At 33.9% G+C, this 13,820-nt stretch overlaps 1 protein-coding gene across 4 annotated transcripts in view; it reads left to right on the top strand.

Annotated features, from left to right (window-relative positions):
• Positions 1 to 13,820, top strand: part of LOC115209611 (mediator of RNA polymerase II transcription subunit 15) — a 77,305-nt gene that overhangs the window by 33,082 nt on the left and 30,403 nt on the right. For 3 of the 4 annotated variants that reach the window (XM_029778052.2, XM_036501236.1, XM_029778054.2), the window contains one exon: positions 3,553 to 3,585. The exons of the other annotated variant lie outside the window; for it this stretch is intronic. In XM_029778052.2, coding sequence (XP_029633912.1) covers positions 3,553 to 3,585 — 33 coding nt within the window. The remainder of the gene's footprint in view (positions 1 to 3,552; positions 3,586 to 13,820) is intronic. 4 annotated transcript variants of the gene reach the window in all.

Genomic DNA, 13,820 nt, shown 5'->3' on the forward strand with positions numbered 1-13,820 from the left:
CACTCAGTTTATGGGAAAGAATGCTTGAATGAAAGAACTTGCAGAAGATGGTTTGCAAAATTCAGATGTGGAGATTTCAGCCTTGAAGATGAAGATCAAACAGGACGCCCAGTCGAGTTTGATGATAAACTCCTTGAGGCATTACTTGAAGAAAATCCTGCATTATCAGTTAAAGAATTGGCAATAAAGCTTAGTTGAAACCATACAACTGTTCATTGTCATCTTCAACAACTTGGAAAGGTTCTTAAACTTGGAAAATGGGTGCCTCATGAATTGTCCAAAAGCAACTGCAAATCCCGAGTTGACATTTGCTCTTCTCTCCATTCTCGCGAACTCATTTCACCCTTTTTGGACAGACTTGCGACTGGTGACAAAAAATGGATTTTTATCGAAATGTTAAACGTCATAAACAGTGGCTTGGTAAAAGAGAAAAGGCTCAACTACAACCGAGAAGGGAACTTCATGGGAAAATGGTTCTTCTCTCTATCTGGTGGGATAGTCTACTGTCAGCAATTAGAGTGTTTGAACAAAGCTTTGAAGAAAAAAAGACTTGCTTTAGTGAATCGAAAAGGAGTGATGTTTCATCAGGAAGATGTGCAACCCCACACTGCATAGATCACATCACAGAAGATCGAAGAGCTTGGTTGGGAAAAAATTCCTCATCCACCTTATTCTCCTGACCTTGCTCCTTCAGGCTACCATTTGTTTCGTAGTTTCGTAGAATCATTTGGAGGACATAACTTTCGCAAGCCAAGAGGAGGTCGAAACTGACATTTCAGAGTTCTTCACTTTAAAACCAAAAGAGTTTTACATTAATGGGATTAAAAGGCTTGTAAATAGATGGAAGGAAGTCATAGATAATCAGGGAAAGTACATTGATGATTAAATTTCAATTAAATATAACATTTGATCACTTGTTTTCTTTATTTAAAATTAGGACAGAACTTACAGGATGACCTTATATATATATATATATATATATACACACTTACATTACTATGATTTGTTTTGATTCTCTATTCATGTTTAGTGCTTATCTGGTGTTTGAGAACGTCAGAAGCATATGTAAATGTCAAACAATGAGTATGAGCGCTCAACACCGCATTGGTGTATAAAGATTCTTTGTGTATTAAGGCTACCATTGGTTTCATGTTAAGAGAATATCTTAATGTCTTAACAATTTTTCAAGCTGATCACAAGGAGAAATTGGTGTTCATTTCCATTTTGGATTATAACATGTGAGTGACTTGAAAAATTATTACGATATTAAGATAATTTTCTTAACATGAAAGCAATGTTAGCCTTAATACACAAATAAAGAATCTTTATCCATCAATGTAGTGTTGAGCACTCATTCTCACTGTTCAACATTTATGTATACATGCATACAGGAAGAATCTTGTTTGTAGATTTACAATTGGACTTTTGTTGTAGTAGTCATGATGTTTTCGTGATCTGATGATCTTGCTTTCTTTATTTGCCTTAATTTTGTGAATATTAAATTCTGTTGTATAATGCTGAGCACACATGAATGCAAACATGTATCCATAATTCCTTGTATATTGAAATTTATACTACATGAAGGTTGTGAAATGGCATAATCCTATGGAACTCACATGATTAAATAAATCTACCTTCTTCACCCATACCTTCTGGCTTTGTTTTTATGTACTTCTCAGAGAATATTTTTATTGATAATATTTTCTAGATTTTCAGTTACATGGACACTTTACATTACACTTCTTTGTAATTGATTATTATGTGGACTGATAGCCGAGTCTGTATGAAGAGCTTACTGTGATAGCTGCATGATTTTCTGAATCCATCATATATATATATATATATATATTATATATATATATACACACACACACACATGCATACATACATACATACATATATATATATACATACACATACATACACACACATACACACACACACATATATATATGCACATATATTTATACATATGCATGATGCATATTTGTGATGAGAATTTTTTTTAAACTGTGAATCCCATTTTTTTTAATTTGAAAGATACAATATTTACATCTATACTAAATGTTGATCACTTTCATCTCTGATCATTGCCAGGTGTCTACCTTTTGGATTTGTACATAATACTAAGGTGGATTCAAACTGGGAACCTCTATTTCTAAACTAAAGATGGTAACACTCTTATCCACTAGGTCACTAGCACAAGTCTGCTATTAGTTTAGAAATGAAGGTTCCATGACCAAATTGAGTTTGATACTATTTAGAAATTCAAGAATAAGACACTTGCTGAGAGTTGGAGATTAAGGTAATTGAAACATAGTCTAGCTGTAAAGCTGAAAAAAATAGATGGAAATCACATTTGTTGATTCATATTGATTTATGTACCATTATGTAAATGACTACTATATTTCTATTTTAGACAGGAACATTTTTTAAGCTTGGCTATCTCATTTAACCCTTTTGTTACCATATCAATGTTGAAATACACTACATTTGTTTAATTTAATTTTGAAAATATTGAAGAATTTAGTAAAATAACTGTCATTATTAAGCTTGTGAGCTGACAGAAACATTAGCATACCAGGTGAAATGCTTAGTGACATTTCATCTGTTTTCACATTCCACGTTCAAATTCTGCTAAGGCTGACTTTGCTTTTCACCCTTTCGGGGTTAATGAAATAAGTACTAGTCCAGCACTGGGGTTGATGTAATCGACTTATTCCCTCCCCCAAACTTGCTGGCATTGTGCCAAAATTTGAAATCATTATTAAGCTGGTGTTTGGAACATATGAAATTCTGGTAGGCTTTAAATTTAGATCACTTTACAACTGAATTTGTTTCATAGGCAGAAGAGTAGTTTCAAGTGAGTTGGTATCAAAAGGGTTAAACATCATAAGTCTTACTCACTGAACGAGTTTTCAAAAATCAATTCTATGTAATTTTCCCAAGAATGTATCACTAATTTCCTTCAGACACTCAAAAGTAAAATCCTTAGCATCTTTCATGATGCTATGGGATTATGAGTTTTTCTTTTTGTCTGTTTTATTTTTATGTATTTAAATTTTACATTTTATAAAAAGGTATTGTAATAAATGAAATCAAAGGGGAAATGTATAAACAATAAGCTGTTGATGTTGTTAATATTTTAAATGTCAAATGTAATCAAATAAAGTTTGGTTCTAATGTGAGATATGTGTTCATTACATTTGAAAGTTAAAACTGAAATTGCTAAATGGAAAGATCTATTTTACATTCAATTTGTTTGTTTGTGTTACATATGTAATAATAGCCCTGAATTACCGAAATAGTGTGTAATAGTCATATTTATTCAGTGACTGGTACTCACTCCTAAAACTGAAAACTGCTCAGATGTGATGAATGCGGCTTAACATGACCTGACATGACACAACTTGTGACATTCTTTTGGATACTGACTCTAACTCCCACCACCCCTACATCTTGACCTAAACTAGTTTTAAGTTCACCTCTCCACCGATAAATTAGTGTTAGATCAGAGCACTTGGCTCAACTATTGATTTTCTTCTTCTGCAGAGCGTATGAAAGGATACCCTCAAAATTTTCCACGTGAGTAACGGAATATGAAATCTCAATTTTATTTCAAATGCCTACTATAGCTATGGGTTTCTGTTTATTTATTACATTTATTATATTTATTATTTTGGAGAGAGGAATATGTGATAATAATAATGATGATGATGATGATAATAATAATAATAAAAAAAGGGTTAGTGTTTTACTATTTTTTAAATTACCTAATTTTGGATAAGAAAGTAACCATTTTTATATATACTCTACTATTTAAATTGGTTTTAAATTTTTAGACTAAAAGACTGATACGCATGTGCATTTATGTACACTCACACATACATATGTGTACATATATATTTATATGTCCAGTTCTCTTTCAAGGAAACATTTTGTAATCCTTAACTGAGTTGTGAAGGGGAAATAATAAAAAATATTTCTTGCTGGCTGAAAAAATTCAATTATGTATATATAATTTTATCCAGAACTGTTATAGAACATTAAGTTCTTTAGTGCTTCAAGATGAAACCAGACAATGATTTTCATATTGCAGTCGCATTGTATGTTCTCTTTATTTTTAGTGTTCTCTTGTTATTAAAACTAATGTTATCATTGTTGCAATGTTGTGAAATTGTCTTTGTTGCCCCATATGGCAAGATAATGAAGTTAGCATTATTTTTTATTAATATTTGAGGATGGCACATCACAGATTTTGTAGATTACTATACAAAATACTTTATAGTATTTAGCTGCATCCCTTTATATTTTGAACTGAAATCCTGCTAAAGTTTATTTTGTCTTTCATCCATCCTGGATTGATAAAATACCAGTCAGATACTGAGTTCAATATAGTTAACTGGTCCCTACCCCCAAAATTTCTGGACTTGTGCCTATTCTACAAAATTATTATTATTGTTATTATTGTTACAATTTTGATTATTGTTGTTATTGCTATTATTATGATTGTCAATCTGGTGGATACAGTAATGTGGTGGTAAGTTTTTGGTGAACTCAGTGGTTTGGTTTCAATCCCTGATTGAAATTGAAGCACCTATTTCACTAATGCCTTTGGGAAAGGCATGAACTTTGTTTCTCATACCCTGCATTCTTAAGTCTTCAAGTTTAAGTGAAACATTATGCTTGTGGTGAGTGTTACAATGCAATGGTAAGTTCTTGACAAACCAAGTGTGCCATTCAGTTTTGATTCTAAATTTATACCATTTCTACATTGTTATTACTCTTACGGAAGATATGAACTACACAATTTCTCATTCTTCTCAGACATGTATGTAAGAAACTATATTACAAGTTTGTGCATGGTTTCTTGAATGGCAACAAAAAGCAGCAAAATACCACACAAATTACACTTTATCTTTTCAGATTGCTATATTTAAAAAAAAGGACCCAAAAAAACTATCTTTGGTCATAAGTCTGCTTGGTCAAAGTATGCCTGAGGCCTAACAAAAACTTTTTATCATACCACTGCAGTGTCTGCTCTTGAGCAAAGAACCAGTGAACCATATGGATTGATAGTATCTACTAATTGCCTCTTTTCAAAAATTGCAGGCATCATGCCTAAATTAGAGACCATTATTTTGAATGTGATGGATTGACCAAAACATTAGTGCGTTGAACAAAATGCTTTTCAGTATTTGTTTCTGCTCTTTACATTTCGAGTTCAAATTCTACTAAAGTCAACCTTTGCAGAATTATCAGTTTGTCAATAAAAACGATACTTAGCAGCAATACTTCCTGCTCTCTACATTCTGAATTCAAATTCTATTGAGGTTGACTTAGCCTTTCATCCTTTTGGGCTTGATATAATCAATCGAACTCTCCTGCTAAGTTTACTGACTTGGTGCCAATATTTGAAACCATTATCATTACAAGAGATAAATTATAAGAATCACTAGCATGTCGTAAAAATGCCTTGCGTTATTTGATTTGGCCAACATCAACTTTGCCTTTCATCCTTTTAGGATTGATAAAATAAAGTTCTAGTTATAGATTGAAAGTTGATTTCATTGATTATATATGTACCCCATCCTTAGAAATTTAATACCCTGAGCCAATGCAAAAAGACTATGTAAAGAGCAGAATGCCTGTCTAAATGTCTTGCAGTATTCACTTATGTCCCCTTACATTTCTAAGTTATGTTTCTGTTGAAGTTGACTTCACCTTTCATACCTTCTGGAGTTGTTTACATTAGGTGCTAGTTGTATACTTGAGTTGATTTCATTAACTGTAACCATTCTTCAAAATGTGTGACCTTTTACTGATATCAGAAGTCATTATTATTACTATTAGAGTTACAACCTTGTTTTAACTAATCAATCAAAACTGAAAGGCATCACTCAGCTAAAATAACCAAACTTCAAATTTGTTTAAAATGTTAATAATAATAATAATAATTTTTTTCTAATTTTGGAACAGAGCCAGCAATTTTAAGGGGAGGTGTTTAGTTGATACCATTGACCCTTGAAATTGATTGTACTTCATTTCATTGACCCCCAAAAGGACAAAAGGCAAAGTTGACCTCAGCTGGATTTAAACTCGGAACATAGAGAGCTGGAACAAATACTGCAAAGCATTTTGTCCAAGGCTCTAATATTTCTGCCAGCTTGCCACCTATAATGATTATTTTTAGGCCAGAAATTTTGGGTTGAGGGCATTAGTCAATTACCTCTTCTCCCAATCCTCCCATACGTGACAGGTGCTTTATTTAACCAACCCAGAAAGAATAAAAAAGCAAAGTTGCACTCAGCAGGATTTGAACACAGAACTTTTTGCTTTTGTGTTTAAATCCCACCAAGATCAACTTTGCTTTTCATTCTTCTGAGATGGATAAAATAAAGTACCAGCACCTGTTCCCTTCAAAAATGCTTAAGTCAGAAACCATTGTTATTCGAGCTGGCAGAATTATTAGCACTCTGGTCGAAATGCTTAGTGGCATTTCACCCATCTTTATGTTGAGTTCAAGTTCTGCCATGATGAACTTTACCTTTCATATTTTTCGGGGCCAATAGAATAAGTACCAGTCATGCACTGGGTCATTGTAAATGATTTACCTATTCTTTGAACTTGCTGACCTTGTGCCAAAGTTTGAAACCATTTACAATTATTATTAAGGCAGTAAGCTGGCAGAATTGTTAGCATGCCAGGTGAAATGCTTAGCAGTATTTTGTCTGCCACTACGTTCTGAGTTCAAATTCCACCAGGTCAGCTTTACCTTTCATTTTTTTCGGTGTCAATAAAATAAGTATCAATTGAACACTGGGGTTGATGTAATTGATTCATCCAGACCCCCCAAAATTGCTGCTCTTGTCGAAAAAATTTGAAACCATTATTATTATTATTATTATTATGGTAGCAAGCTGACAGAATTGTTAGCATACCAGGTGAAATGCTGCAAAGCATCTGTTACTGTTCTGAGTTCAAATTCCACTGAGGTCGACTTTGCTTTCATCCTTTTGGGGTAGATAAATTAAGTACTGGAGGTCAGTGTAATCAACTAGCTCCTTCCCCCAAAATTCCAGGCCTTGTGCCTTTAGTAGAAAGGATTATTATTATTATTATTGTACACTGACAGAATTATTAGCATACCAGACAAAATGCTGCTATCATTTTGTCTGTCTTTACATTCTGAAACAAGCTAGCAGAATCATTAGCACGCCAAACAAAATACATAGTGGCATTTTGTCTGTTTTCATGTTTTGAGTTCAAATTCCTTTAAGGTCAACTTTGCCTTTCATCCTTTTGGGGTCAATAAAATAAGCACCAATTGAGCACTGGGGTCGATGTAATCGACTTACCCCATCCCCTAGAATTGCTGCCCTTGTGCCAAGATTTGAAACCATTATTATTATTATTATGTAATGAGCTGGCAGAGTCATTAGCATACCAGACAAAATGAATTGTGGCATTTCTTCCAGCTTTACATTCCAAGTTCAAATTATGCTGAGATTGACTTTGCCTTTCAGCTCGGTAAAATAAGTATCAGTTGAGCATTGGGGTTTATGTAATCGACTAGATTGCTTCCCTAAAATTTCAGATCTTATGCCTATAGTAAAAATAATTATTAATAATGAAGGTTGGCAGAAATTGTATTGTGCCTAACAAACAATGCTTTACCTTATTTAATTATATCCTTTTTTATGTGGTGATTGTGAATCCCTTTGCAGTTGACTTTACATTCTCACAATTTTGCTGAAATAAGTGTCAGTTAAGTATTGAAACCAATTAAATGGACTATTCATTGAATGCAACTTTGTGGCAGTGGGCCAAAGTAAAAATCATTATTATTTTAGCTATTTTCTATTTTTGATTCTGCTTATACTTAAAAAAAAAAAAAGAGAAAAGAAAAAGCCATCTTTCCATAACTGTTTTCCTTCTCAGTATACATGCACAATTTTCTTTTCTTCAAATTCCCCCAGAGTGGAAAAATAGAATTTGCATTTTCTATTTTTTAATCTCTTATTTTATTTTTGTTGTCTGTTACAATTACCTGAAGAATATTGATATTTCATATTGCCAACTATTTTGTGTATCAAGAAATGTAACCAAAATCTCTGGGATAGGAGAAAGTTCAGAAAGATAATTTTCTCTAATTGTCCATGATTGAACCATTTCAATATTTCCAATTATATATATTACCATTTCGACTGGCATAAATCCAGTTAGATCATTCTTTGCTGACATTCAAAGCAACTCTGGTCATAGGACTGTTTCAAATGAGGTAAAAGTATGTTTCTCATCAGTTTATATATATTTATTTTTATTACAGTTGAATTTTTTCTTTGTATCAATTAATTTGATGTAAAATCATTGTTGTGTCAGTTTTAAATTCAATTATTCCTAACTTAATACATTTAGAAAATAATTATGGAGTAAAGGTAAAAATGTTTTTTAAAAGCACATACATGGTGATGAGACAAAAACAATAATTTTTTTTTTACTTCACATAAAAAATATCTCTTTTCAGATGTGTTTTATTAACTTCTGATTTCTGCCATTTTTTTTATCTCTCTCTCATGAGTGAGTGTGTGTGTGTGGATGGGTGTACATATATTAACTAACTAAAAGTTAATTAGAACTATGAAAAAAAAATCTATTTGAAACATATTTCTGTACAAGAGAGAAGCTCAAAGCTATGAATCTGAAAATGTCTATTAGTATGGACATTGAAACATTTTACTAACCTTTTACTGTTTATTCATTGCCAAAAAAATTCCAGGTTCTTTTTCTTATAGAGCAGCATTGGTTCAAGTAAAGGAAGAGATTGGCAAGAAATAAGCACTCATGACAAATTTTTTTATGATGATTAACAATAAATCAAAAATATCTGTGTACCATGTTTTGATATGATTGTGTTTGTGTGTGTGTATTGTTTTCTCTCTTCTCTTTTAATACTGAAAATATCAAATGATTTCAAACAAGTCAATAATGAATTTTCCTGAAAATATCACTTGAATTATCATTACATTTTTATGTATACAGATTAAATTAATTTATTCTTTTCTTTACTACTTTCTCTGTTAAGAAACAACTATTAAGTTAATTAAAAGCATGTCAGAGGATAGTGGGAGTCTGCATTGACAAGTTCATCTAATAGAATTTTTAAAGTTCCCAAGTGTCTTCTGCTATAGCCCTAGGCTGACCAGTACTTTTGAGTGAATTTGGTAGACATGTATACAAAGCTGTGTGTGTATCTGTACATGTATATCTCATCATTTAACGTCCTGTTCCATGATGTCATGTGTTGGATGTATGGCAAGACCCAGTGGGTCCAAGGACTGCATTATGCTTCAGTGTCTGCTTTGGTATGGTTTCTATGGCTGGATGCCCTTCCTAATGCTAAACACTTCACAATGTGTAGTGGGTGCTTTACTCATTCCACTGGCACTTGTGAAGTCACCATGCAGCTTGCAAGCCTGCAAAATCTGGGAGTAGAGCGGGGTTGATGGGATGGGGGGGATTATTCTAGCAGATAAAAGATAAGGTGTAAGAGAAGGGGTGGAGCAAAGCAGGTTCCTGTTGAAGATGAGCTACATGACTACTCACATTTGGGAAAGTGAAAAATTAATCAATTGGGACTACGAAGGGATAAATAGTGATAAGATGGCCAAGTGGCACCTTGAGGTATGAAGTATGCAGGGGACAGCTAGGAGTGTGTATGGGTGGGGGTTTTCAGGTGTGTAGGGGATGGGGAGAAAGAGATAGGGGATATATATATATATATATATATATATATATCTATATATAAACGGCAGTTTGTCTGTGCGTGTTTCTGTGTGTCTGTTTGCTTGTACCCTCACCCCAACCACGGCTTTCAACCGATTCTGATGAAACTTGACACACACATAGCCCAATGTCATAATCCAAAACTAACTTAGCGAAAATTTTGAAAAGTTTCCCCAGTTCTGAAAAAAATCGATAAGTTCGACATGGGGTCGAGAATCGGAAACACGAACCACAAACTGTCTAGGGGACGCAACTCCATCCTTTTTTGACTCTCAAAAAAAAATTTACCATCATTTTTTTCCATTTTTTTTTCTATTTTTTGGCTATAACTCTCTAAAAATGCTTTATAGTTATTTCCCTTACAAACCTGAGCAACGCCGGGCGATACTGCTAGTATATATATATATATATATATATATATATACACACACACATACATGCACACACACACTTACATAAGTACATACATACATTCATGCATGTATTGTGTATGTTAACAATCTGTGGTGAGCTGTGGAATGTGATTCTTGTTGATATTTCTTTGTCAACCAATCTTTGTGCTTTTGAAGGTGAATGAAATGTAAACTTCTTTACTTTAAAAGCATGTAAGAGTTTTTCCTTTACAGGAAGGGCATCCAGCTGTAATACAATACCTCGGTAATATATACTTGTCTAACCCATGCTAGCATGGAAAAAAACATACCTACAAGGCCGTATGTGTGTGTCTTTATGTATGTCAAAGGCAACAGAAATCCAAAGAAGATTCTACATGAATTAAAGATAACTATATAACAAATAGTTATATTTTACAAACTTAATGTTTTAGAAAAGAAATTCAGCTTGCACTAAGTCAGTTCACAACTTCAGTAACCTATGTATATTTATATATATCTCATTGCACTGCACATTGGGCAAATGTCTTCTTCTACAGCCCTGAGCTAACCAAAGCCTTCTGAGTGGGTTTGATAGTAGATGGAAACTAAGAAACAATCCTGTTGTGTGTGTACACACATACATACACACGTGTGGCTTTTGTGTATTTGTTTGCATCTGTTGCTTGCTTATATGAAAGTCATGACATTCGCATAGTCTTCTTGTTGGCATTTCTCTTGTCAATATATGTTTGCATCATGCCTTCAAAGCTTGTTGGAATATGAGATCCTCTACTTGAGAAAGAGAATCCAGCAATAAAACAAATGTCTCAATAATATATTTGTGTAACCCTGGCTAATGTAGAAAATCATGCAAAAACAAATGAAAATATATATAAAAGATAAAGATAAATAGGTCTGTCATGAGCTTACAGGTTCATCAGGTTCAAGTTTGTCCAGTTGCCATTGCTTTTAAGCTCCTGAGAGAGTACAATACTCTACCACTGAATGAGAAGTTAGTCTTCCATACTCATTTTCTGTTGAGTAGACTGGAGCATGTGCATGCACAAATACACATGCATAACTGTAGACAGACATACAGAAAATGACTGAGAAAATCCCTTGCAGTGTTTAATTATGCTCCTTTACTTCCTAAATTCACTTTCTTCTGAAGCTATCTGTGCTTTTCATTTTATGAAAGTGAATAAAAGAAATTCAGTTGATAATGAATGTGGGCATTACTCTGGTTAAAAAGTTTGGTATACAACCTTATAGTTCTGAGTTTGATCTCACTTCACAGTGCTTGTGATTATAATTTGGTAGATAGTAAAATAGGATAATTGATACTTGGCCAAAAGGAAGTCTATCTCATTTTATGAATCATCACTCTCAATGAAATCTTGTGGCCTAGAACTGGATGGTTAATGGTGATGTTGGAATTGGCTTGATTTCTAGATATGGCTTCTCAGCTAATCCTGTGTTGACATTTATTGGTGCTGCTGTTAATTCTGAGCTGACATTTAATTGTTGATGCTGCTGCTGTACTTAGAGATATCCTAAGTGGTATCCAATGAAAGGCAACTTGACTTATTGCTATGAAGTTGCTCACCATCACACTTCAACAACCTCTAGTCATATGAAGTTATACCAGACAGTGTCTTCTACTATAACTTTGAGCTGACCAATGCCTTGGGAGTAGAATTTGGTTGATGGAAACTGTATGTGTATTTCACATATGAGACATATGACAAGTTGATAATTTTAGTGAAGATCCATTGTAAATTTTGTTATGCCTGGCACAAGTTATATATGTATGTATGTGTATATTCTCTTCAGTAGCCATGCAGGAGTAATACAACTCTCAGAGGTTTTTGTGTGATCATAACAGTGCTGTTTATTGTTCTATATTCTACTGACTGTCATTTTAATTGGTGATGTTGTATGAAACAAAAAAAAAATAAATAAACAACGATATCTGTGTGTATGTTTAAAGAGAGAGAGAGAGAGAATGAAGGATTTGAGATGGTTGTCTGCATAGTTTCAGTCTACCAAATTCCATTTACTACAAAGTATTGGTCAACCTAAATCTATACTAGAAGATACTTCCCAATGTGCCATGTAGGGTACTGAATCTGGAATTGTGTGTGTGAAGCAAACTTCTTCAAAGCACTGCATACATACCCCCCTATATGTGTCTGTGTGTGTGTATATATATATATATATATATAAATTGGACATGGGCGATTCTTGTATTCTTTCTTGCCTTGAGGTTCACAGCCAAATGGCTGGGTGGGTTCTCATGAAAAATGGCACACATGTGGAGACAGGTGCATAGATTGGAATGCGGTTTGTATTTTTTTTTCCTAGTTCCCATAGTTACTGAGGAAATCGATTAAAACCTTTTCTAATGGAATTCCCATTTGTTCCGCCATTAAAACAACAAGTTGTTCACACAGCCGGCATGTACCATTTCGCTAGCAACAAGGGGAGTACAAGATGACAGTCAGCCAAAACTTTCGCTATGCTATCTCTCTCCTTTCTCCTCTTTGTGGGGTTAATAATCTTAACCTTTAGTTACAGTTTCTCATTCAAACTACATAATAGACTGAATTGTCGGATTAAGACAGTAGGGTGTTTTGAGGGAGATTTGGCTCCTATTTCTACCAGTTCTACCTACCATGTAAAGGTCTGAACTTAATTTTCATTTACATATTTGCATTTCAAAAATTTAACATAATCTTTTCCATAAATCAACTATCATAAAAATTTTATACGATGACCTCACATTTTCTATGTATGTGTGTGTACCTTAAAAGACGTCTATCATCATGACACACACCTTCACTCACATATCTTTCTCACACACACACACACACACACACACACACACACACACACACACACACACACACACACACACACACCACACACACACACACATGGACTGAAACACCATAAAAAAAAAGCATCTCCTCAGAATTATTTTGTTACATATCACCATCAAGGCTCAGACAACACACCTATCTTTTCTCCTTGTTGTGTTTTACTCCCCCTCTTTAGAACATCAACCCTATAGAATTTTTTCCCCACAAACATGGTTTTGCAGATGTTTAAACTGAACAAGTTGTATTAATCTCGTCAATTATGAAATACCTTCAAAAGTTAGAGCCTTGTTCTATCTAATATATTTCTTGGGAGAGCTAACTCAGTATTTCCCACTAGCTAAAAAAAAAAAAAAAAACAAGCATCAAGACTTGGTTGAAAAGGTCCTTGTCAAGGGATGGCATGCAGCCTCGTTTTCTACTGAGGTTGCTACCATGGCATTCCAGATAGATTGGTGCTATTTCCTACAGAATATAAGTCTAGGATTCAGACAGCTGAAGAAATCCACCGTGGAGATAGGCAGAACAGCTGAAACCAGCTCAAGGTAACTATAGTTCATCGGAGAATATAAGTGGAACCCTTCTACAGGTGAAGAGTAGTTCAGTCCTCACTGCCCCACTCAGGTGATGTGTACACGCTAAGGGAGCAAAGCACTTGTGACTCTGAGACACCTGCTGGCAATATGGAAGGGTTTTCAGCATTTTGATGGATATAGAAGATCTTGTAAAATCTCTGAGTAACTTTTGCACAAGGCAAAGCATCTCTGATATTTATTACACC

The sequence above is a fragment of the Octopus sinensis genome, linkage group LG3, assembly GCF_006345805.1.
Source record: "Octopus sinensis linkage group LG3, ASM634580v1, whole genome shotgun sequence".
Lineage (NCBI taxonomy): Eukaryota > Metazoa > Mollusca > Cephalopoda > Octopoda > Octopodidae > Octopus > Octopus sinensis.